General features: G+C 48.5%; 2 protein-coding genes across 7 annotated transcripts in view; one reads left to right on the forward strand and one right to left on the reverse strand.

Moving 5' to 3' along the window:
• Nucleotides 1-3,469, forward strand: part of EXTL3 (exostosin like glycosyltransferase 3) — a 161,470-nt gene extending 158,001 nt beyond the window's left edge. For all 6 annotated transcript variants that reach the window (XM_065055568.1, XM_065055569.1, XM_065055567.1 and 3 more), the window contains one exon: nt 35-3,469. In XM_065055568.1, the coding sequence (XP_064911640.1) occupies nt 35-244 (210 nt within the window). In that variant the 3' untranslated portion in view covers nt 245-3,469. The remainder of the gene's footprint in view (nt 1-34) is intronic.
• Nucleotides 3,470-7,520: 4,051 nt separating this feature from the next.
• INTS9 (integrator complex subunit 9) overlaps nt 7,521-26,474 on the reverse strand; it is a 74,120-nt gene continuing 55,166 nt past the window's right edge. Inside the window, exons 14-17 of the mRNA XM_065055572.1 lie at nt 25,305-25,472; nt 12,169-12,267; nt 9,981-10,118; nt 7,521-8,766 (exon numbers count right to left, since the gene is read on the reverse strand). Coding sequence (XP_064911644.1) covers nt 8,590-8,766; nt 9,981-10,118; nt 12,169-12,267; nt 25,305-25,472 — 582 coding nt within the window. The 3' untranslated portion in view covers nt 7,521-8,589. The remainder of the gene's footprint in view (nt 8,767-9,980; nt 10,119-12,168; nt 12,268-25,304; nt 25,473-26,474) is intronic.

Raw genomic sequence — 26,474 nt, forward strand, 5'->3', positions numbered from 1 at the left:
GTGACAGTGACCCTCCGTGTCCCTCTCTTGCCAGGTCACCTCCCGCTGGACTTTCCGCTGCCCTGGGTGCCCCCAGGCGCTTTCGCACGACGACTCTCACTTCCACGAGCGGCACAAGTGCATCAACTTCTTCGTGAAGGTGTACGGGTACATGCCCCTGCTGTACACCCAGTTCCGCGTGGACTCGGTCCTCTTCAAGACCCGCCTGCCCCACGACAAGACAAAATGCTTCAAGTTCATCTAGAAGCGGGAGGCAGCCGGCCCCCCGGGCTCTCCCGGAGGCGGGTGAGGGCGCAGGTGGATTTTTGGCAGGGCTGAGAGTGCGAATCACCTTGTGCTACAGACTCCGGCCTCCCCCACGGAGCAAAAGGGACGCCCTGCGTTGGGACGGGCGCGTTTCCCCCGCTCTTCCCCAGCGACGCGGATCAGGATCTCACGGCTCCCGTAAAGACGCTCCCTGGGATCGTACACTGAGGAATGGCGCGTCGGCTGGCGGCTCTGCCCCTCCGCTAGCCAAGAGCGACCATTCTTTTTAATTATAATTATTGTTATTTAAAATGAAAGTGGTTTAGATTTGCCGCGTGAGGCTTTTTTTCTTTTTCCCCCTTTTTTTCCCCTCTACCCGCCCACTTTTCCCTCCGGTTCTGTCTGCGCACTCGGGGGGACCGGAGCGAGGCCGGGTCAGAGCTGTTTGACACAGTGAGGTTATTCCCAGCTCCGGTCACCTCTGATGTCCCCGTCCTTCCTCCCACACACCAGGTCCCGGCTCATCTTGCCCTGTGGCTACTACTGAGGACTTCCAGGTGTTGTCTGCTGACGAGCTCTCTGTTCTGCTCCCTCACTCACAGGGGGATGAGCAGGGGAGGATTTGACCTCGGAGGGTCATTCCCCACTCCCAGCCTCACTCCGGTCCCTGGGGAGTTTGGCCACTGCCGCCTCGTTCTCCGTGTCCTTTTCACCCCGCACGGCCCGCGGCAGGTGCTGCTAAACCTCCAAAGATGGGACCGTGTTGGGGGCTTGGGAATGACCCATCGCAGCACAGACGGGGCCGGCGATGCCTCGACCCGCAGTTTTCTACAGCCAAAGGCGGCTGTGGGGCCTCCTGGCCTTTTCACAAAGTGCTTTGGGGCTTTTCCTCCTCGTTCACCAGCCCCGCAGATCGGCTCCAGCAGCACCCGGAGATGGGCTACGGGAAAGCTGATAAAATAAACCAGTTTGCCAAGAGCATCCGAGCGTGGCCGCGGTTGCTGAGAGCAACTCTGTGCAGGGCCCTCTCTGGAGGTGGGAGTCGGGGTGTCGGCGCTTCCTGGAGGTCACTTTGCAGGGTGGAGGAAGGAGAAGACACCGACTGTCAATCCGAAGCGAAGCGCCAGCCCAGCCTGTGTGTCCCTTGTCCCTCCACGTCGGGTTTGCCCCTCGGGCCTCAGCACCGCTGCCTTAAACCCCGTCCCCTCCACACCCGTGTCCCGGCTTTGGGCTGAGGGTAAATCCCACCGAGAAACGCTGCTGGGATCATGACATGGGGCTGTTTTCAGAGCTGGTTTCTCACCCATCAAAGCGAAACACCGTAGTGTCCGTGTCTGCGCTCAACTCTGCTCCGTTCTGCTTCGATCCCATCCCGTAGCAGGAGGGGAGGACACAGGTCGCCCTCTCCGTGTCCTGCTCTCCCCCAGGTGTTCAGGGGCAGCCTGGAGAAGCTCTTGCTGGGTAGACGAGAAGATGAAGCTTGTGTGGTTCACCTCCACGTCCCTGGTTGTCCTGCCCGACCCGCAGCAGCAGGTTGCAGCTCAGCACCCCGGCGCAGCAGCCGATGTCACCACCTGGTTGTGTCACCTCCGTGTCCCAGGAGGAGCCAGGACGGGCCGTTGGCAGCTCCAGGGTCAGCCATGCCTGCACAGCACCGTTTGGGGTGTTAAGTGGCCCCTCCAGCCACGTTTCAGCCATTTTTTGTGTCAGCCCCACGGGCCGGGGCACCAACCACAGCCAAATACGTATCACGGTATCGTGTCCTCTCTGTATGGTTTTTCCTTTCCACTCTCTTTTTGTTCTGACATCAGCTGCTCGATATGGAGCATGTGAAGTCTCATTGTCTTGGAAAATGCGATCGGAGACTCCTGCGAGGCTCCGAAACACCTGCGAGGGCGTTTTCTGCCCCTGCTCGGGGTGGAAACGTGGCTCTTGGCAGCAGCCACAGTGGCCTCAGCGTCCATGAGGGTCTGACCCTCCCGTCGTGGGTTTTAGTTGTCCCCTCGTTACTGGTGGCTCGTTAGCAGCAACGGTCGCTCAGACAGGTCCCTGGTGTGGACCAAGGGGTCCAGCCCCTGCGAGTCCAACGGGAGCAGCTCTGGATTGCACTTTATATAAATAGAGAGATGAGACGCTTCTCAGCAACCTGTTTTCAAAAATCCCTTAAGGGAAATGTTATTATTCTGGAGAGCGATTTTAACACAGGGAGCTTGGAAAATAGGGATGTGACGTGAAATACTTGTGCTGCCGTTTGCCAAGCCCCTTGGCTGCGGTCGGAGCTGGTGGCCAGCCCAAGGGTGGGTTTTTCTCCCTTTCTCTTGACATGTTTCAGTTCCAGGCCGGCAGAGATTAAAAAATCCACATTTTTCTTCCTCCCAGGCTCTTATCATGCTCAACTCTTGCCCAAAGTGGTGCGCTGGTTTTATTTTTGGAGGATCCTCGGTGCCGCGACAGCCCAGGGTCAGGCTGGAGGCGTCATGGCCGCGCGATGGGATCGCTGTGTGCACCGATTCATCCTTGCCGAGACCCCCCGAAGGAGGAGGACTTGGGGGCAAAGGGGTAAACAGGGTCCAGGTGGCTGCTCGGGGGGGACAGAAAACAAATGCCAAGAGCATCTCCATCCCCACCCGCGGGGCTGGCGCTGTCCCTCCGGCACCTCTGCTGCTGTGGCTTTTCCTCAAATCCTCCCAAATAGCCCCCAGAACCCCTCCAGAGTCCAGACTCGTGATTCACACCCTGACTTTCTGCTCCTGAGCCATCCCACGATCCGACTGTCCCCGGCTTTCCGAGGGGAGGTGTTTCTGGACACCCTCCCACGCCACCTGTTGCTCTCCTGTGGTTTTCAGGGGGTCCCAGGGTAACCCCGAAGCTCAGGTGAGGTTCCACGATTGGTCCCGGCCCCGGCGCGGTCCCAGCTGCCCCAAAGAGACGTGAAGGTCTCTCTGTGGCTGCCCCTTTTTTGGGAAAAGCTTTTTCCCCGTTGCCTGTTCCTGCTGCTCCAGCCAGGGGTGCAGTTTGCTGTAAATAAAATGATCAGCGGTGACGGAGCCCCCGTGCGCGGTTCGTGCCGCACGGCACAGCCCCCGCGCCGCGGTTGTGCCGACGGCTCCGTGAACACCAGGTTTAAAAGGAAAAAATGCAAGAGAAAAGAAACACTCCTTCAACACGAGCACAATGTTGAGATTTTTGTAAAAGGATCCAATAAATGGAGAGTTTAACTTGAGACGTCTCCGTGCCTGCTTTGTCAGGGGGGTGCAGCACCCGAGTGGCTCCGTGGCCCCCAAAAACAAGTGTCGCCCCAGGTTTGCGTTTCCCAAGGGGGCAGGAGCGGGTGTGCTGGTTGGGAATGGTGGAAACGCCTCAGGAATGGCGGTGCCTGGCGCTAAAACCAGCTGTACCCATTGGGGAGCTCATGGTGGGGCTGAGAGAGCCCCCAGTCCAGCCCCACGCGGGTTTAGGGTCCTGAAATGAGGGGCTGTTCCCTCCGGCTGCCCCACTGAACACAGGAGGCTCCATGTGAACATGAGCAGAAACTTGTTTGCTGGGAGGTGCCAGAGCCTGGCCCAGGCTGCCCAGAGCGGGTGTGGAGTCTCCTGCCCTGAGACATTCAACTGCAGCAGATTCATTTGTGGGGCTTCTCCAGCCCTCACACAGCAGATAAAAACCTCTTGTGAAGGCAAATAATTTACAGCTGTAACTGATGTGACCTTGGGGAGAGGAGACACAGGATCCCGGCTCCTGTTTTCTTCTCTCTCTCTCCTCTTCTTCTCTTCCTCCTCTCTTCTCTCCCTCCCCCTCTCCCTTCCCTTCCCTTCCCTTCCCTTCCCTTCCCTTCCCTTCCCTTCCCTTCCCTTCCCTTCCCTTCCCTTCCCTTCCCTTCCCTTTTTTCCCCTCTCCATGACGGTTTGTACCTTTGGATGGGGAACAAGCCCTGGGAAGGGCAGGAGGGAATAAATCCCCCTAATAATTCATTCCCTTCAACCAGGAGGGAGAGCAGGGAAAGAAGTTTACCTATCACTCCTCAACCAAAAATTGTTCCTTTCAGGTGACATATTTCTTCGACATTGAAGCCATTTCACTGGAATTTCTCCCCATGTTTCCGTTCTGCCCATCAACGCCATAAAAGCTCCTGCAAGAGCCGCGGTGCAGGACTCACAGACACTCGTGCCGTCCCACGGCCCCGGCCAAGCTGGGACGGGCAGAAAGAAGCAAATTAACTGGTTTGGGTGTTTTTTTCCCAGCTGAAAATGCAGGAAAACGCTGCAACATCACAAAGCCAAGGTCCCGTCGCTTAATTAGTTTGCAGGGTTAATTGTTGCCAGGTTAATTAGATCGCCACTTCCACCCACAGCCCAGGGCAGCCCAGGTGCCCCGGCATCGCTTTCCTCTTTAAAATAAAGGAAAAAGAGGCTTAAATTCAAGCGCAGGTGGCGCTGGGGGAGCGGGACGGGCAGGGGCAGGGCTGGGCTGGTGCGGGGGGTGTTATCAACCCTACAGCCGAATTCACTTTCCAGAGAGCATCGCTGGGCGTGTGCTGAGCAGCGCGGGGGATTTACACCCGGGCTGGTTGCCAGCGATGAACCGTCACAGGCTTTAGGACCAAAACCGGGACCTTTTTCCCCCGGCGTTTTAGTAAGTTATTCAGAGGCTGAAAAGCAACGGGCGGCTGCGTTTTTGTGGATGCCCAATGCACAGGGTTCTCCACCGTCACCACGGGGTTCTGGTTTCAGCCTGGATACGGAGCTGTGTTTGGGAGCCCTGGGCTTGGCTTAAATCCAGACAAAGCCGGGTTTTGCTGCAGGGCAGAGAGGTGGAGGAGGAATTGGGCTGGCGAAACAGCCGCAGAGCTCCCGCGGCGGCCGGCGGCACCGTGAAAAGTACAGGCTCGAAATAATAAACATGAAGAGCAGTCAGATAGAAATGAGTGACTGTCAGCCTGTTTGCTGGTGACACAAACTGGGAGGAGCGGTGACACTGGGAGGCTGATACAATATCCATGTGGCTGTTACTGGTAGGGGTCAGAGCTTTGCACCTCCAATTAGGATTTTGGTCTGAGAGCCCAACTGCATCAGTTGTCTTTCAGTAGTGAAATGAGCTCTGAACTAACAGCTAAGCTTAAGCACAGTTCTAATCCCGTTAATCAGCACAGCACCCCCTCCCAGTCCCCCAATTAGCTTCAAATGTGCTTTTAATATGAATTCTGCCGCAGCAGCTTTCAGTTGGAAGGCTTAAGGCAGCCTGAGAAGGACGGTGTGATTTTCATTTCCCAGAAGGGGAAAGCGAGGCACTAAGCCAGGCACTAAGCCAGGCACTAAGCCAGGCACTAAGCCAGGCACTAAGCCAGGACAGTGTCCACAAGCGGCCAGGTAGGACTAGATGGGATCTCGCTGGTTCGGTCAAGTTGATCAGAACTGCGAGATTTCCACAGGGAAAGAGAACAGCCTATTTATTTCTGCCAATGACACACTAATCACTCCTGTGGAGTGGCTATTGTGGCCGAAACAGGATGTCTCACTATCCCATATAATTATTTTCTTGATACCTTGAGCTCAGTAAAGCTTCTGGCTCTAACCTGGCTTTCTGTATGACGAGGATGAGGACATCGGGAGGTTATTGTCCCCTGACGTGCAAGGCTGGTTGGACTGTGTAACAAGCAAGGACAGCAAATCTGTCACCTTCCTGCCCTCACACACCTGCAGAGTCGGAGAAACACAGAGCTCGATTAAATCTTTTACAGCAGTGAATCCGCAGCCCTGTTGCTGCAGGGCTGTGTGTCATCTAACCACATAAATGTCAGAGAGTCACAGGATGGTTTGGGTTGAAGGGACTGTTAAAGCTCCCCCAGTGCCACCCCTGCCATGAGCAGGGACATCTGCACCAGCTCAGGCTGCTCAGAGCTCGGGTCTGGCTTCTTAAAGCCACAGAATCCCAGAATGCCAGGGGTTGGAAGGGCCCTGGAAAGCTCATGCAGTGCAATCCCCCCATGGAGCAGGAACACCCAGATGAGGTTACACAGGAAGGTGTCCAGGCGGGTTGGAATGTCTGCACAGAAGGAGACTCCACAACCCCCTGGGCAGCCTGGGCCAGGCTCTGCCACCCTCACCCCCAACAAGTTGCTTCTCGTATTTAAGTGGAACCTCCTATGTTCCAGTTTGCACCCATTGCCTCTTGTTCTGTCCCTGGTTGTCACCAGAAGAGCCTGGCTCCATCCTCCTGACACTCCTGACACCCTTTCCATATTGATCCCCATGAATGAGTCCCCCCTCAGTCTCCTCTTGTCCAGCTCCAGAGCCCCAGCTCCCTCAGCCTTTCCTCCCACGGGAGATGCTCCACTCCCTCCAGCATCTTGGTGGCTGCGCTGGACTCTCTCCAGCAGTTCCCTGTCCTGCTGGAACTGAGGGGCCACAACTGGACACAATATTCCAGGTGTGGTCTCCCCAGGGCAGAGCAGAGGGGCAGGAGAACCTCTCTGACCTACTGACCACCCCCTTCTAACCCACCCCAGGTACCATTGGCTTCCTGGCCACAAGGGCCCAGTGCTGGCTCATGGTCACCCTGCTGTCCCCAGGACCCCCAGGTCCCTTTCCCCTACACTGCTCTCTAATAGGTCATTCCCAGCTGGAACCTGGGGTTGTTCCTGCACAGACACAAGCCACAAGTGAAGTCCCTTCTAATTATAAATGCAAATGAGTATATTCACAAACTGAAGGCTCTGGAGCACAGGGATTAGTGTAGGTGAGAAGGAGAAAGACACTGCCAAGGACTCGTATTTCACACTCTGCTCTCTCCCTCTGCATCCTCAGCTCAGCTCCGTTTATCACACAACCTCCATGTGTTACAAATAATCTTTTCGGAGATTTAATTACAAAGTGAAATATGTCCAATTCTTTTATCCCATTTTGGAGCGATGATGAAGAAGCTGAGCTACTGCAAATGTTGTAAACTCTTATGAGGATTAATGCCACCGCAACAGGTTTTTTATCACATTAATGGTACCATTTCTCTCACGCCCATGACAGAGACACAAAGCAAAGGGTATGGATGCTGGAGTCTGTACATCCAATCGAACAGGAATCCTTAATGCGCACGGAATGTGATGTGGAAACTGCAATAGCAAATAGTTTTTATTACAGAGCTGTTCCTCCGCTGCCTTAATCTCCCCCGAGCTATAAACTGAAGGAGCAGTTATATTTTACAAATGTGTATATACACGCACAGGCGGATGCGGAATAAGCATGCAGATGCTTTTATAAACCACACAATGCGCTTCCTCCTTGGCAGGCTTGCTATGCTTTTTATTTTTAACACCAAATAAATACAAACCAACCCAATAAAAACCGAACAGCAGTAAATCTGAGAAATTGGTTGCTTTTAAAAGCAATACTATTAACTAAGTGTAGGCCCCAAATCTATGGTTTGGGGAGTGAAAAGCCTGCCCGGGTCTGCAGTACCGATGGCTTTGTATAAATGGGTCAGTATTTCAGTCAGGGTTTGGGATAGTGGGAGGTGAACAAACAGGTTTTTGGAAGGTAGAAACAAGAGGCACTTAAATCCCAAAGGTTTTTCATGAGCACTGGGGGTTTACCTGCTTTATCCACTTCTGAAAGTACCTTCCTGAGATAATTCCTCCACTGACTATGGGGGAACCAGGATAAAACAGTTTATTGAGTGTCTCGGTGAAGAGCCCAGAGCTGGGTGGACAAACCTGGTCATAACGGGTGAGGGTGCAGCGTCAACAACCCCTTTGCATTGCTGAAGCTATAAGATCCCTTTGTTTTTGCAAGGAATGGCCCACGTTGCCTCAAAGCTGCTGCATGTCCAGCACAGCCCTCTTCTTCTATTCGGATCTTTTATAATCTTTGCCTTACCAGCTTTCTCATTCCTCTTTGCGCCAGTGAAACACACACATATGTAAATGGAGGACAGAGAGGAAATTCGGCCTGGTAACTGGGAAGAAAAACAACATCTTAATATCTGTGGCCACTGTTTCAATATTCTTGGAGTTTTCTCAGGGATGCAATGCTGAGGGTCACACAGAAACGTCTGCGGCTGGACGCAATTTCACCCTGACCTTGTAAATATACACTCTATTCAGTTCAGATCTCCTCTAAGATTCCAACTCCCAATCTTACAGAACAGGAATCCTCTCCAAAGTAGTCCAAAACCAGTTAAAAAAATTAAAAATAGATAGATATTAAAAATACTTCCTTGCTTCTCCATGAAGGGAAGGGGGTTTCTGGTGTCAGAATCAGGAAGTTCTCTCTCCTCGGGGTGATGCTCCGGACATGTTTTAGCTCAGGGGCTCTGGGGTGAATCCTTGCAGAGCAGCACGATGTCCATGAGCTAAAATTTCTGCAGGAATTTGAGCACCAGGTCGCGCAGCTTCACCCTCAGGGGTTCGTCGTTGTCGCAGATGATGTGCGTGGAGTCCTCCTCGATCTGAATGAGGGTTTCTGCTTCCTGCAGGAGGACGATGTGGCCCTTGGCTGTGTCCTCCACCTTCACGTCACTGAACCCATGCTAGAGGTGCAGTTGGGGAGGGAGGAAATGAGAGAGATGTTACTGCAACTCAGGAAAATGGGTGGAGATGAGCCCAGAGCACACGGGAGAAAGGCTACAAAATACAGGGTGCCATTCCAGATATCCTAGGTCTTTGGGTTTTGCAGAGGAAACACGCACAGGTTAAGATAAATATGGCCCTCATTACACAGATGGATAAACTACAGAACAGGGAGAGGCTCAAGTCAACATCTTCCACCACACCAGGTCACTGTAATTGCAAAATCTTGAGAGACAAAGACGACAAATGGCTCCTTTAACTACTGAAATGTCCATCCAACGACATTATGGCCTCAAAGAAGATGATAGTGGAGAGCTACTGAACCCCAGGGCAAACTTCCTCAGGGACAATCCTGCCCTTTTTCCTGCTGATTTTCTCCAAGGACTCACACAGGTGAGAACTGGGCTCCACGGAGCAGTAACCAACTGCCTGCAAGTTCAGCCACCGAGCCGCCCGTCCTGCAGCTGCGCAGGGAGTTCTCCATCAGCAGAGACATTGCCAGGATCTCTTAGAATCATGGAATCGTTTTGGTTGGAAAAGACCCTCAAGATCATCGAGTTCAACCATTAACCCACCCCTGTCCCTGCCCCATGTCCCTGAGAACCTCATGTCCGTCTGTCCAGCCCTCCAGGGCTGGTGACTCCAGCACTGCCCTGGGCAGCCTGTTCCAACGCCCCACAGCCCTTTGGGGAAGAAATTGTTCCCACATCCAACCTCAACCTCCCCTGGCGCAACTTGAGGCCGTTTCCTCTGCTCCTGGCGCTTGTTCCTGGGGAGCAGAGCCCGACCCCCCTGGCTCCAAGCTCCTTTCAGGCAGTTCAGAGATCAGAAGGTCTCCCCTCAGCTCCTGTTCTCCAGGACCCTCCAGGTCCATCACACATATAATTCATTATTCGGTCACCTCATCTTCACAAAACTTGTAGGAACTTATATACTTGTGAGACTGTTCAAATTCATTGGAAATCAGCTGATGAATCCAGAAGTTACATGGGGGAAAGTCAACTACCCAGAGTGAACCCAAAATCTCCGCTTCCATTCCCACATTCCCCAAAGTGCTTTGCCAGCTCATTAGCCCCACTCCCAGCCACACTAAAATGATTTTCCAACTCTGCTAGCAAAGCAGCGTGTTTCTGAGATGAGGAGAAATGGGCTTGAACCACCACAGACTTCTCACCTTCTCGAGCGTCTGCACAAACTGGTCCACAGGAATGGAGCCGCTCAGCAACGGCTTCAAGGGTTTGCACTCCGGCACATCATCACTCACTCGCTTTCTCTTCTTGCTGGCGGGAGGTTGCGGAGGTTTTGGAGGGAGCTAATGGATGAGGAGATGCACAGTAATGACGTGAATCACATCGGCTTATTGTAATTTAGTCGGAATAACAAGCGCATCAAATAGGAAAGGAATACTGATTTGGTTTTCAGTGGCTAAGGGGAAATACTGTGGTGTTGAAGGGGAGAGGAGAAACCCAGCTTTGCGCTCCATGGCACCTCCAAACACACAGGCCACCACTTCTAGAAATAAATGAGCAGTTGTAGTTCAAATCTCCGTCACCCTAAAATTTCTGTAAATTCAGTTCTGCTCAAATTTCTGTCTGACTTAAGACTGAAGCTTTTTATTCTAGTATTCAATACTCTGCAATATTTTCTAGGAATCATGCCTTAAAGAAGTCAATGCCTTGAAAATCATGCTCGGGTTGGGAAACAGGCAAATTCAGGGCAAGTAACTACTTGGGGAATGAAAAAAATGGGTAATTTATTCCTCGCTGCCCTTAGAGAAGCGAGTCTTCAGGAAGAACCTGCATACAGACAACATGAGAGACGCTGCAGTGCCTGAAAAAGCGTGATCTGGGTATAATTTTGTGCTGCTTCAGAAAACTCTGCTTTAAGTCGTCCCTGAGAGCAGCAGGGGCGCTGCCAACCTGTGTGCCGCTGCACGTGCAGGTAAGGTATGGGGTAACAGCGCTTCTGAAAGAGCATTCCGTTTAATGGAGATGGAAATCAGATCCCTATAAAATAACAGTGAGGAAATTATCGTGTAAAACAAGTCTTGTGCCAAGTTAGTTAGGTCGGGGAAGTGTCAGCATTTGTCTTTCCCAGTGAACAAAACAACTCAATCCCTGGGAAAAAGGTGCTGGGGGAAATTTCTCTGAAGTCTTGGCAGGACCGTTTGCCAGGGATGTGTCTGCACAACACACGGGGAATTCGCCTGCAGCGACCCCAGAGTCCCGTGGCACCCGTGCCCCCAGGTGACACACTGGGCTCCTCTCTACTCTGTGTCTTTCCCACCACGTAGCACCACACCTGAACCTCCTGCTGTGATGTCCCTGTGTTTGCTTCAACAGCGACACGTGTTTTTGACCCTTGGGAGAGAAATGCCACCTGCTCAGGCTCCGGTTCCACAGCAGTGATGCACCTGAGTCACTTTACCAACCCCACAGTTTTCCCTGAAGTCAGTGGGTGTATGTGTGTGTCTCACGTTACTTGTGCGTGAAACAGTCGTGGTGGGTCCCACACTCAGACAATTCCAACAGATACCACCATGCTGACTTATCTCCAGCTATTTGTGAGGGCTCTGGCATTTTAAGCCTAGGTCTGAGTTTATTTGGCATCAGGAATCAGAGCAGAAAAGGCAGTACGCTAACAACACAGAGGGAAATGCAGCCTCAGACCAACTGCCTGTTAATATTTTGATTTGTTCAGTGTTGTCTAGTGTTTCTAGGGAATTGACCTGGAAAAACTAAGACAGCGTGTCTGCTGTGCACTGATATAAATCCTTAATTGATCTTTATGTCCCTACATTAAAGCCATTACCATACTGGGCCCTCTTCCCGAGTGCTACGCAGGTCCCCCAGACATCATCTCCCTCTGCAGAGCATCAATTGCAGTGCCAGCCTAAAGGAGGCGGTAGGAAGAAAGCAGACACTGCTACTTTGCACAAGGATGTAGAATCTGCTTCTCGGGGGGCAGGACAAACTGAAGAGGACAGTCCCTTCACATGGCTCATGTTGTAGGTCACCTCTGACCCCCAGTTCTGAGTCCATAAGAGCCCGGCGGGTGCTGCTCCTGGTGTCTGGGTTACACAGAGAGCTGTGTGATTTGTAGCCTCTCTTCACGAATAATCCCCTTTTATCTTAGCCAGGCATACGGCCAACGACAAAAGGGGAGTGAGATTTATTAGCATCCCACTCTCTGCTCTAAGTGTAATTCCTCACTCCTACATTTCAGGACAAAGCATCTGATGAGGACTCCGCTCCGGCGGGGAAAGAGCGGTTGGAGAGGTTGCCTCATGAGAACAGCTGGGGTCCCAGATGGCAGGAGAGCCGGTGTAAGGATATTTTTCTCCCTTTCCCATGATACCGTACCTGCAGCACATGCTTGTTGTCTTTAGTATGCAACACGGCAGAAACTGTTGCTAAGGAAATACCCGGCTTAATCTCCAAGGGCACAAGCGAATCTGCAAGCTAAAGCAAAAGAAGGATTTTGTTCAGCAAGTGATCATCTCAAAATTCGTATGAATCCAGCTGTGACTTAAATTGGCAGCGTGGTATTTTAAAACATGGACTAATGAACTGTAAACTCAAACCCACTGATACAATGACAAAGCGCTTCTCTTACCTGCTAAACCTCCTGCCAGCTCTTAGATACTGATTTTCACACCCTTATCAAAGCAGTGTGAGGTTTTCAGAAACCAAGGCAAGTCACACAAAATATAACAGTTAAAGAGAAACCTTGTTTAAAAAGACATCGACCATGTTTTTAATGTTTTGATTAGTAAAACTCATAAACTAATTCAGCTTTGTTTATTATGTTTGTTATGTTGATGGACAATGAAAAATCCAAGCCAGTTTCAGTTCCTTAGCACTGTGGCATTCAGGCTGGAAGCAAAGGGTTTGTCCTTAAGAATGCAACGGCTCTGTTGACTGGTTTGAAATTTTTCCTTACAATGCTGCATTGAAACCCTTCCACTGCCTTTTATATCACTCTGTTCTGAAGGAAAATAACATTTAGTCTTGGCTCCAGCTTTGAATTGAGTGGCAGCCTCCCGAGATGCTCAGCACTGAGGGTGCAGGCAGTGAACGCGGGGTGGGCAGTGAGGCTTGCAGAAGTTGGCCGGCTGGGAAGCAGCTCTTCCAGATGTGTTTCCAAGGGAATACTGCAGAAAACACGGCTCGTGAACACAGAAAAGTATTCCTTTTTTACCTCCAAGGGAGTTCTAGGTGACAATGCACTGGACACGGGGTGTTGTGTGGTCCTGTCTTGTCCTGTTTCTTCCAAACAAAACGGTTCTGTGATTCTATGAAGTCAAAGCATGCTCTGTGTCTGTGGGAAAACCCTGCAGGCACCTCACAAAATAAAACCGGGTAAGATTGCTCATGTGTTATACCACTGCATGGAAGAATTTTCCAGATGTGAAGACCCGATGGAACAGAATCTACTTGTCTGTTCTTCCCAACGTTTGTACCATCCACGCACTCAGACCATTGCCCCATCTCACGTATTAATACAAAAAGCCTCTACGGGATGATCTTCACCTGAACTTCATTCCCTTTCATCCTCAAACACCTCCAGTTGGAGCCAGATATTAAGAAGAGCTTAAACTCCAGGTGAAGGAGCATTTTTGAAGGTTCAGCCATCGCTGAAAACAGTGCTTCCATGGAGCAGAGCTCGGAGAACCAGCCGCCATCGTTGTCCCACCAGCAAGGCAACACCAGCTCTCTTTAGCTTCCCAGTGCTCCCATGGATGGAAAGTACAAAGAGAAATGGAACAAATTTCAGAAAAACAGAGTATATTTCCACTTGGGAGATAAAGCACCCGAGGCAGAAATAGATTAAATTGCTCAGCAAAGGCCATTTAGTGAATTTTCAACAGGATCTAAACCAGGAGAGGGATGGAGCACAACCGGACCCTGCCACTTCTCAAGAAACATCGGGCACAAGTACCTTACTGCCAAATACTCTGGTCTGCTTTAAATTAGGATTACAGAGGTGATCACTATTACCGCAAAGCTCTAAACCTCATGAATACAGAAGCTACAGAAGTTGACTTCAGAAAGCAACTCGCTACCGGCTTAATCCTTTTGCCATCAAAGCACTGAGGTTCTTCTGTTGGTTTCAGTGGCAGCAACGTTCAGCTCCTTCTGAAAACCTTACCTACCACTATGAAAGTTGCAGGAACATTTTGAGAGCACCTCCTTGAAATAAAACAGTTGGATAAATGATTGCGCCGCATTCAAATCCACTAAATTTCACACATATTCAGACTTGGCGAATCTTAGAAATCAAAATTTCATGAAGCAATCCACGTTGCTCTCCCTCTGGGCCTCTGTTCAAGACCTTGAAAGCAGTCAATTTGAATACAGCCTTTACAGTGTGTTGTTGAAGGCTAAGAGAATGAAAATATAACGCTAATCACTGCTCCAGATTTCCCCAGCACCTAAAAATCGTAATGCTGGCAGCACTTTGCAGGGTCAAAAGCACTTTCCATTCCCACCAGCATCCAGAGGAGGATCGATACAAAATGGGCTGTAATGAAGAATATATGGCAAAATGAGAAACACTGTAAAGAGAAAGGTCCTTAAAAAACGGAGAGTGGCTTAGAATTCACGTCCTCTTCTGCCACTGAAATACTTTGATATTAACATTTACGTGGGTTTTAACCACACCGTTGGTAAACGGCAACACTTTAACTACTAGCAGTCAAAAAGACAGCAAGACAGGTGTTCACTTCTATTCTTCCTAAGATGTTGCTTCATCTCACAGCCCTCTTCAAGTTGTGGCCAACGCTTTTATTATAGAAGTTCACTGACCCAAACCAAAAAGGTCATTTAATCACATCCAGTAGCTCACCCACCGCTCTGCTCCTTTCCACTGACCTCCTGCACACACAGCACACAACTCTTCCAAAACACCGGGTTAAAAAACCCTTTTCAGAGAGATAGCAAATCTTGTCTGTACTCCAAGCAACGGCAACTCCAGCATTTCCCCTCAAAACTTTAATTTTCCTTGCAGCTAGGAAACCGTGTCTTATTTCAAGGTTGAATTTGTCCAGCTTTTGGCTGCTGGATCTCGTTATGGCTTTGTCTGCAAGACTGAGAAGCCCCCCACGATGCAAGAATAAATGTTTCTTCCTTCCAGTCATTATCACGAGTCTAATCCCACATGCTGGCACGAGGGAGTCACGAAAGCAGCGCCGCACGGCACTGAGCACCAGCATCGTGTTAATCAGTCCCCAGGAGCGCTTGCGCTGCCTTAAGACAAACCTGCGTGTGTTATGTGTTCTGCGTATCTCGGGTTTTTTTAATTCCTCCTGTTAAGGAAAGTTTAAAATACAGACCACCAACAAAAAGAGTTATTTACTCTCAGTAGCCTGGAAGTGCTGATGTGAATGTTGCCACGGTTGAGGGAGAGAAGAGGCAGCGCTGCAGTTCTGCTCCTGTGATCTGAGCTTCCACCTATGTTTTTACAGAGTAAAGACACAAACTGATGAAATTTAACAAGGGCAAGTGTAGAGTCCTGCATCTGGGCAGGAACAACCCCAGGTTCCAGTATAGGTTGGGAATTTACATATTAGAGAGCAGTGTAGGGGAAAGGGACCTGGGGGTCCTGGGGACAGCAGGATGACCATGAGCCAGCACTGGGCCCTTGTGGCCAGGAAGGCCAATGGTACCTGGGGTGGGTTAGAAGGGGGTGGTCAGTAGGTCAGAGAGGTTCTCCTGCCCCTCTGCTCTGCCCTGGGGAGACCACACCTGGAATCTTGTGTCCAGTTCTGGGCCCCTCAGTTCCAGCAGGACAGGGAACTGCTGGAGAGAGTCCAGCGTAGGGCAACAAAGATGATTAAGGGAGTGGAGCATCTCCCTTATGAAGAAAGGCTGAGGGAGCTGGGTCTCTTTAGTTTGGAGAAGAGGAGACTGAGGGGTGACCTTATTAATGTTTATAAATATATAAAGGGTGAGTGCCATGAGGATGGAGCCAGGCTCTTCTCAGTGGCCAACAATGATAGGACAAGGGGTAACGGGATCAAGCTGGAACACAAGAGGTTCCGCTTAAATTTGAGAAAAAACTTCTTCTCAGTGAGGGTGGCAGAGCCTGGCCCAGGCTGCCCAGGGAGGTTGTGGAGTCTCCTTCTGTGCAGACATTCCAACCCGCCTGGACACCTTCCTGTGTAACCTCATCTGGGTGTTCCTGCTCCATGGGGGGATTGCACTGGATGAGCTTTTGAGGTCCCTTCCAATCCCAAACATACTGTGATACTGTACGTAAATCTGTCAGGTAGGATTGTACTTCAACAAAACGAGATAAGACACATACTATGTGAGCCCAAACACTGCGGTTGGCCAAAGTACAGTTGTTTATACAGCACAATGCACACAGGCTGGGTTATTCTGAAGTCTCTACTAAGGCCTTTACCACGGACAATGGTCCTAAACTTAAGGTCACGAGCAGAGAGCAGCCAAAAATCCTCTTGTTGGCAATCTGAACAATGACTGAAGATGGGATCTGAAAATCCTATTAGTAAAAAAAAAAAATGAGGCTGGATGATTGGTGAATAAAATGGGGAAAGGGCCAGAATTTTAGCACACATGGTTTTGGTCCTATGGGGGATTTTCCCGGTGAAAGCCATCAGGTCAGTAATTAAAATCCCCTTAACTTTTAAGGTCTGAAATTCACTGATGCGTACACTAGATTATAGCTATGTATTTAGAAAGGGACACAGCTGGGCTTTTATATCAGCATTAAGTGTCTTTTTTCCACATCTGCAAACTGTGCAGAAGGGGAAGGAGCCAGAGCTGCAACAATGGGTCAAACCACAGAAACCAAAGACATGAAACAGAGCTGTGAAACCACTGGGCAGGACAGACCCATCATGAACTCAACACATTGCAAATCCTTGGAAAAAATAAAGAAATAATAAAGTTGTAATATGTTCCTTGGGGCAGGGGTCAGTTTTGTTCAGTGCTTGTGCAACGCTCATAGCTCAGAAATCCTACTGAAGTGTCCGTTATTCATGCTGCTATGCTGCAATAATAAAATAAATGGAAGGAAAACTTCAATCATCAGAAGTGGATCACATGCAACTAACACAACGGTGTTCTCTGCTAAGCCAACTGCTGAGGGAATTGGGGCAGCCACTGTCTGCGCTTCATAAGGGAGCACGAGGAAGGTACCACATGGGAAATGACCAACTGCGGATTTCTACAGCGGTCCTGAGGCGGGGAAAAAGCTGGTTAAAGCAAAAATATCCTCAGACAAGCACGGAGCTGGTGCTGCAGCTCCTCAAGGGTCAGTCTTGAGCTTACACCCCCACAATTTTTATTAATGACCTCGGTGCAGAACAAAGAGTGTTCAGAAGGCCGCACTGCAGTTTGTAGAGGGAGGTTTAATAGAAAGAAAACTCAGGTGAAGAACTAGATGACCTCCAGAACCGGAGGAAGAAAAACAAGATGAAATTCACTAGCATGAAATACAAGGCCAGGGACTGAGCTAACACTGAGAAATTCTGCTGTGAGCTGGTAGCTGCTGGAAATGACAGAGGTGAAGGGTTCAGGTTTATTAGTCCATCTCATGAGAACCAAGAGTCACGAATGTGACACGGCTGTGAAAAAGCCAAATGCAACTCCAGGAAATATCAGGTAATTCTAGCAGAGCTATTGCTATTATATTTGCCCCAGTAAGATCTCATCTGAACGACTTGTACATCATGGGTAACTTAAGTTCAACTAAGATACTGTGTGAGCTGACACAGGCAGGATGCAGGAACAACCACAAAACCACGCATGAAATGCGAAGAGCAAATGTATTTATTTGCTAGAGAGTCACCCAACCTGCTGTTTTCACCTGTGTTTCAGAGATTTCAAAGATTCCCATAAACATATCTTATCACTGTGCTCTGATCTTTCCCATTGCAGGGCCGGAATCTCAAGCAGGTTCCATAGGATGCCTCTAAGTCCATCACAGACCTACATTATTGACTTGTCCAACACACAAGGCTAAATAACAATTAGTATGATATATATGCGTTTTTCTACACCTTAGCTGCAGGTCACTTGAGCATCTTTATCATTCTCCTCGCCAATATTCCGTTATTTTCCCACAGATACATTGATTAGGGCAGGAGAAGCTGTCTTGGAAGAGGAAGGTAAATAACTTGGCTTGTTTAGCCTGGCAAAAAGAAAGCTAAAAGGAGAATTTGATTATTCTACATCAACACCGCAGGGAAAACACCAACAAAAGGGAAAATCTATTTATGCTAAAACATGATGTTAAGAATAAGCATGTGCAGACCAGCCACAAAACTGGAAATTGGGATTTTTGGGGCTGGAAATTGGGATTTTTCTCGTCATCAGAGACAGTGGGGGTTTGAATAGCATTCTAGTGGGAACAGTAGCAGCAAAAGGCTTCACAATGTGAAGCTGGTGCCTTCCACTTTTTGAGGCACATTATAAACACTATTACTCACCGCAATTGGGTTCTGGTCATGTAACCCATTGCCATTTCTAGGTGGAAATGATTGCTTAGAGCCTTGGAGCATGGCAGGTATAAAGAGATTCCCACCCAGATCCTATTCCCTAAAGAGGATGCAATTTGTATGTGACAGGAAAATATCTTCTCCCCGTTATTAGAGAAACCCAAAGATTTTAAGATCGTGTGCCCCTGCCTCATCCTCCATCCCTCCGCTCACCTCGCTCCCCACACACATCAAATCCAGTTTCCAGAAGCAGAAAAGCATCTTCCCAGTGCACCTTTAATAGGAAAAGAGCAGACACAGAAACGCACATGAGATTACAGCACAGGCAGAAGTCTCCAACAGACTCAGCCTTGGCTTGATACCATCTGCAAAAGAGGCAGAGTCGAGTGCAGGAAGTCTGGAAGTACCAGATCCTGCAGAAGGAACAAAATATATGTGGTCAAACACATATGCCAAAGGGGAAAAGGTCTAAAGATGTAAATATGCCTGTGGAGCAAGCATTCATGACCAGCTATGAAAGGAGGCACAAGCGTGTTGCAGGTCACTGTGCGGTAAAATGGAAATCGGGGAACCTTTCCAATGAGACTTAAAGGAACCAAGTCATTTCCAACAGAGAAGAACAAACATTCTACAACTAAGAGCATCTATGTAATTGTTAGTGGGTGATTTGAGTCATGTCTTGTTGGGGTTTCAGCCTCAGATTTTACAGAATCCAAGTGTTTTAAATGGGAGGATGAAGTTGCTAAAGTAACCCTAATTTAACAGATCTTCCAGTCGCTGTGGGGCTGCTACAATTCTCTCTGGAGTGGATTTTAAAGTCTCATTAACTGCAGTGGATGAAGAATCATGACTTAAGTATCTAAAGTTCTTTTTATTGCTTAAGAATGCCTCCATCTTAGCTTTACTCTTCCACAGAGCTAACATCTGGTGGAGAAAAAAAACAGGCTGAAGGTTTAGTCCTGCAGTTTGAAGCAACGAAACAAACCCCTTCTTCTCCACGTTCAACTAATGGACCAGGGCTCCAGATCAACATGATGAACCTTCACAGAATCACAGAATCCCAGAATGTGAGGGGTTGGAAGGGCCCTGGAAAGCTCATCCAGTGCAATCCCCCCATGGAGCAGGAACACCCAGATGAGGTTACACAGGAAGGTGTCCAGGCGGGTTGGAATGTCTGCACAGAAGGAGACTCCACAACCTCCCTGGGCAGCCTGGGCCAGGCTCTGCCACCCTCACCGGGAACAAGTTCCTTCTCATATTTCAGTGGAACCGCCTGTATTCCAGTTTGCACCCATTGCCCCTTGTCCTGTCATTGGTTGTCACCCAGAAGAACCTGGCTCCATCCTCATGGCACTCACCCTTTATATATTTATAAGCATTAATAAGGTCACCCCTCAGTCTCCTCTTGTCCAGCTCCAGAGCCCCAGCTCCCTCAGCCTTTCCTCACACGGGAGATGCTCCACTCCCTTCAGCATCTTGGTGGCTGCGCTGGACTCTCTCCAGCAGTTCCCTGTCCTGCTGGATTCCAGGTGTGGTCTCCCCAGGGCAGAGCAGAGGGGCAGGAGAACCTCTCTGACCTACTGACCACCCCCTTCTAACCCACCCCAGGTACCATTGGCTTCCTGGCCACAAGGGCCCAGTGCTGGCTCATGGTCACCCTGTTGTCCACCAGGACCCCCAGGTCCCTTTCCCCTACACTGCTCTCCAACAGATCATTCCCCAACTTATACTGGAACCTGGGGTCCCCAAAGCCTGGAAATTGAACCAGAAAGAGACATACTGACCAACCAACAGGAAATAATCTCGGCTGGGATTACTAACAGTAGTCTTAGCACAAAAGCTAACCGCTGGCTTTTTGCAATCCTGTGCCAAGAGACAGTTTTAAGAAGGTATTTAAGAAGTGTAATGAAGTGGATTTATGGCTGGTTAATGCAACTCTTCCCCAATCTGCTGCACAGACCGGGAGCAGGAGGGAAACAGTTATTTGAGGAACTTAGAAGACGACAGTGGAAGCCAAAGGCAGCAGAAGCAGAAATCAGCCTCAAGCTTGAATGAAAAACATGTAGGGGAAGCAAGGATGTGAAATCTCTTCAAAGTAAAGGCAAGAAGCTTATAGAATGCAAAAGATGAGTCATTTGAAAGAGATGAAAATCAAAATATTCAAAATGTAGTAACGAGTTTGTGGGGCAGAATGTCAAGTCAGAATGTGAAGTTGTTGCAGCTGATTGGGAAAAAGAGAGGTGAGTGTCTGGCTAGAAAAGAGTGTTATCTTACAGCCAGCCATCGAAAATGATGGAGGAACAAACCCAGATATTAACGTGGGCCGCACAGGCGGGCTGGGGGCAGAAAAGCAGATCCAAGTATCCTCAGTCTAAACAGGACAACCTGCGGATGAGACCAACCAGAGAAAAGATAAAAGGTGAAGGGACTGAGAGATAACACATTCAAAGCCCAAAAAGGAGAGGAGGAGGGACGAGAATTCTCTGCAGAAGAATGGCCAGGAGAGAAAAGGGAGTGAGGTGGGAGACATTTTTAAGAAGGGAAAAATGGTTTGATTGCTTTGAATGCTAATGATGTAAATCAGGAGGATGGCAGATGACAGCGGTTCTGGCTTTGTCTCAGAAAAGGTTGGTAAAAGCTGGGAGAAGAGTAGTTTCAGTGGAATGTACAAAGGGTGAAGTCAAATTTGGAGGCCTGTGCTAGAATGAGGGAGGGACCCCAAGCCACTTTACAGCCAGTGGATTCAGTGAGCTCAGAGCTGATCGTAGCAGAAGCAAAGCAGAATGGTTTTATTTCATTTACTTTATAGTAAATGAGGCTACGGCATCTTCATACAAGGGGGAACAGGTGGGGGAAAAAGGAATGGAGAGATCGGGAGATTGGATAATATGGGGTCAGCAAAATGAATCAAGGGTTAGAAGAAAGGCAGAAATCAAACTGAAACATGGGAGGAGGTTGGAGAGGGAAGGTGAAAGCCATGTTTTGCCTCTGTCCTGGTTTTGTTAAAACCAAGTTTCTCTTTTAGTGAATGTGCCTGTCAGCTAAAGCTTTCAGATTAGCTGAATTTTCCTGGAGAACCAGATCCATGTTTTGGTGAACACAGCAATGGAATGCGAGGTCATTGATAAGGATGGATGCACATCTCGCCAGAGGGGCAACGAGAAACAGGTGACCAAAAACTGACCAACAGAGTGTAACATCCCATTCACGGGATAATTCATATAAAACTGGGAGATCACGAGGATCTCGTCCCTTTTCCTCATGGTGACATTAGGAGAGGACCTTGTGAGTTGTCCCTGCGAACTGAGGCCAGTGACAGACTGAATCCAGTTCCATTGGCTGCAGAGTCCAGTCCAGGACTTTGGGTGCCAGAGCAGTTGCTGGGACTTTCAAGATTGGTTTTGTATCTTTTGTATTATTTTCTCTATTTTATCAGTAGCATTAGTAAAACATTTTTAATTTTCCCAACTCTCTTCTCTCTCTGTCCTCCTTTCCCTCCCAATCGCCTGTCCTGAGTGGGAAGTGGGGAGAGGGGGTTAACAATACATCTGCCATGGTTTATTGTCACCCCGCAATGAAAACCCTCGACAGCCTCCCTTTCTCTCACAAAGGAGTTGGCAAGATCCTGCGTGGAAGGAGAAGTCAAGGCAGGAGAAGGGGAGGGTGGATTGAAAGGTACAGAATTACAATGGGCTGCCACGTGGCTTTTTTCTTAATTATCCCCTGCAAGAGTTCCTTATCATTTCACCTCATGTCAGGCTGTGCTTTGCACGCTCACATTCTCCTATACTGGCCCATGTCCTGAAGAACTTGCAGACAGAGTATCGCTCAAGTCAGGCTGCTGCTGAAATAAGTGATCCGCATCATTGTTCAGCTGTAATTAAACTAGAAGCACATTATTTGCTCAGACACTAGTGTTTAATTTATCTGTTTGCTCCAGAAGGTGTTTTCCATTCTCCCGTCGCTCTCCTGTGAACAGACAATGCCTAACCAATTTCCAGGAAGCAGTCTTTCTCTTTATTACTTTTTAAAGTGAAAGGCAGATGCTGAGAAGAACAAATGAGTTAAAGTGTAAAGGTTTCCACAATACCTCGGAGAGTCATTCCAGCCTGGTGCTTTGGGACTGTTGAAATCTCTCTCTAAACAAAGGCTGCTCTGAGTGTAAATCTCATTAACATACAACAGTCCGGCTTGACCTGACTTTGCTCTTCGGTGAAGTGATTGAAATGTAGACAAGCTCCAGCAGTATCACTAAATTTGCATTAGTCTGACAGGCCAGAATGAACCACCGAGACAGTTTTGGAAAGGAAATTTCACGTTATCACATGGAAAGGAAATGTCACATTATCGCACCGGCACTCTGTATTGACTGAAACCAGGCTCAGCCAACTGTCTGGTTTTCAAAAGCTTTAAGAATCCAGACAGAAGGTTCATTGCTCAGAAAGGGCTGTGGCTGAATGAAGCCCTAATCAGGACTTCATTGAAGCAGACGCTCTTTTATGGAACTTTTAGCTACTTTAGACTCAAGTCCTCTCCCTGGAGCAGATTTAGCAATTGCTATATTTTTGCCAGGGTGGATTTCATCATTCCATTTTTGCCTAACAAGGTTTTGACAAATAAGAAGCCATTGCAAGGTTTGCTAGGAGCTATAAAATACCCTTTCCAATTGCCTCTTGAGGTTTAACCAAACCCCAGAGATGGTGGTACCCACAAGCAACAAATGATCTTTCCTTGCACTGCGGAGATTCCTACATATTCAGGCACCATTAAAGAGTCTTTCTGGATGAAACTACTGAAAAAGGGACATGAAGCAGCCAATACTCTCCACCAGGGAGCCTCATCTGTTGTAATTACAATCCTGTCTTGCACAACTCACCCAGCAGAAGGGGAAGATCCCATGTTTTTTTGCCACCACTGTGGAAACCCTGCGTGAAACCACCAGGTCGTCGGCATCTGCCTCTCCAAACCAACATCCTAGTGACCCCCCTGCAAAACGGGACAATGATCCTTTGGGATTCACTGTTGTGAGTGGTTACACAGAGGAGGGATTACATTTATCAGCTACGCTGCAAAGGCTCAAAGACCAAAGTCAGAGAGGGTGGGAGACAAGGTACCATCCTTATCACCACCCTGCAGGTCAAGTTGGAAGTAAAAACCAGACTCACGTGGTGATGTAATGAACACACGTTTTTGCAACAAGTTGGAAAGCGCAGCTTTGGAAGCAGGGAGAATACCTGGGCATGGAAAAGCATAAGATGCTCCTACTAGAGGAAAGAAAAAGGGCTATTTCTGTCGGTATTCTTGTCTGTGCAGCTTTCTGCTCAAACTCTCCAGGTTAAAGTGAATGCAATAGAAACCAGATCTCCTTTGCCATGTGTTTCTTTGATACTCATTCCCAGGTTGGTGAAGAACACATTGTCTACGGCGCATCCTCCCTCCAACCCCTCAGCAGTTTTGGGAAGCGCTCTTATTTCTGTGCGCTGTTTTTAGAAGCACAGGAAGAATCCATTGGCTTCAGTGACAGCACCTAAAACACCCTGGAGATGTGGGTTTGAGAAATGAAGAGTATTTTCACATTGGCAACAGACAATGAGGTTGAATCCACGTGGTTTCTTGAGCAGGAACTTCTTGGCAGGAACTTCCAAATGTATGAGGGCTGGTGAATATTCATCTGTAGCACGGGTGCTAATCTGCATTCTGTTTGCAGGGAAAGCTGGTATCCACCTTCTTCCCAGGCTGACACAAGGGACAAGCTCACTGACACCCTCACGGTTTAGGGCAAAACCCAAAGCTTCAGTGCCATCTAAATAACAGGGAAGCCGTGTGCTGGTTCTCCGCATTCTGAACATGAGGTTTGTTTTGGTCATGCTGGTGAACAGAAGCCACATTTTACTAGTCTTAGGTTTAAAAGGATCCAATAAATATGCACATTTCCGAAACAATTAAATACACGTGCCATGATGGAGTTGCATCCAATTATATTTTCTAATTAAAAACCCCTCCTTGTCTCTAAGCAGTGGGCTGGGCAGGCTCCAAACAGAACCGATGCACAAAGCAGACACACAAACCAGTAGGAATGGCTATTGTGGACTGGCTGAGGGATTTTGTTACATGGGTACCAGTTCTGTACTTCACGTTGGGCTTAACTAAGGGCAATTACTCCCTTTACCTTCTGATTAAACGTACACTCACATATTCAACAGTTTCCAAAGTGTAGTAACACCTCCTCGTAAAAAGCCACTGTCACCTTTGATCCAAGGACACATTTGTGCTGATTGGATTGTCCAAAAAATATTTTAACATCATGCCTGTTAGAATATGGGGCACGGTTTGTATTACGGGTACATTTATATTTGATTTATGGGGTTAATAAATTATTAATAGGTGTTGCAGGCATAAGTAGCCCACATAATAGATGGCTGGAAGCAACCCATTAACCTGTTGGACTTCAGCAGCCTGTATTAATTAGGAATTAACCATTTATTGAAACTGTTGTAATACAAATGAGCCATTTCACTGCTATGCCTTTAACATATGACTGAATACTGCTGCTCAGGGGAAAGGGTATTTCTCATAGCAGATACACTTGGGAAAGGAGAAAGACGACTCCTGGCTACTAAATCCCAGATCCTCTGGATCCTTTTCATGGTCCTGGGCCACTAATTCAAACTTACTCCTATTGAAACTGGAGGTGACTGGCTTGTCTCACAGATGCCCAGCAGAGTTTGCCCTTTATTCTGTATTTTGAGATCCAGCTAAGGACATACTATGATTCTATGATCCAATACATCCCTGCAAAGGACAATTAACCTGACCATACTTTTTGTTTGCCCACATTCCCATTAGTTTACCTCTTTCAGAAATACTTCTTTCTTAACCCTTCATTTGATAGAAAGCACTTTACATGATCACAGTCAACATCAAGTCACAGCCACAAGATATCTCTAGTCAAAGGGGCTACTGAGAGCAGTAGCTCGAATTTGGCCGCACGAGCCAGAAGCCGCCTCATTTTCCCCACTTTATTTTACTCACCTCTGGCATGATTTCGATTTTCTCGTAGCGCCGCTTGTAGGGAAGCGTCAGGACCTCTGCTCGGCGGTAGGACATGGGTGGGGGCTGGCAGTCTATCATCAGGTCCGTGCGGTGAGCCTGGGTGGGCGGTGGTTGCGTGTACTGCTCCGGGCAAACCACGTGGAGAGGCTGCAAAAGAAAACCGTGCTGACTTACAGAACCATCTGCCTATTTCTGTGCGCTGCCCTACAACAGTAGTCGTTGCCATAAGGAGGTTTGCAGGTTGTTGTTGGCAAATTCATTTATTTGCATGAAAACAACATCCTGGAGATGCAAAATCCAGAGGGTCAAGTCGGTATTGGAACAAATTGTCCAAGGAGTGGGGATGCTCGGCTTTGTGGACAACAATGCCTAAACTTGTGGCTTTAATCACCATTTTGATATCAGCAGTCATGTTAGCTGCCATAAGGAGAGGAAAGAAGAAGAATATTCAATAGCTTTTTCTCCCAAATCCTTGCTATTGGAGCAAATGACAGCAGTGGTGGAGACCATCACAAAATGGCACAGATGCATCAACAGGTGAGGCTGCAAAAACATCAGCAAAATAAGCAACTCGGAGTTTTCACGACCTGTCGGCAACATATTCACAAAGCATAAACAGCCTGGTTGTCACAAGGATCACTGCAGAGTTTAAGGAAGTCAAAGGAAAAGATGGAAGAAGATACTTGTCAGATAAAACAGGCAATGGCAATTGCGATCAGGTGTGCAGTGACAAGCCAGGCCACAGAACAATGACATAAAATGATCCCATCATTGCTGAGAGGTTCGGAAGAAGATGTATTAATATTTTTACACGCGACAAGCTGAAGATAGAGCAAAGGGAAAAGCTCAGCCAGGAAAAATACTGGGTATTATATTAATTATGTCATGAATCAGAAAGCAAATTTCAATAGAAACAAATTGGATGGATAAGGAGAGGCCACTAAAACCAAAAAGAGTCAGGGGGGGAAAGCAGAGACAATATGAATGCTCTGGTCTTCTTCCTAGACAGAAGTCTGGATTTTTCAGGAGTAAGGAAAGGAGTGGATTTGGAAGAGAGACGAGAGTGGAACTCCAGAACAGCAGAGCCGGGACCCAATCAATTATCAACTGCAGGTTAATGAGCAGAGGAGATGATTAAAGCTGAGGGTG

The sequence above is a fragment of the Columba livia genome, chromosome 3, assembly GCF_036013475.1.
Source record: "Columba livia isolate bColLiv1 breed racing homer chromosome 3, bColLiv1.pat.W.v2, whole genome shotgun sequence".
Lineage (NCBI taxonomy): Eukaryota > Metazoa > Chordata > Aves > Columbiformes > Columbidae > Columba > Columba livia.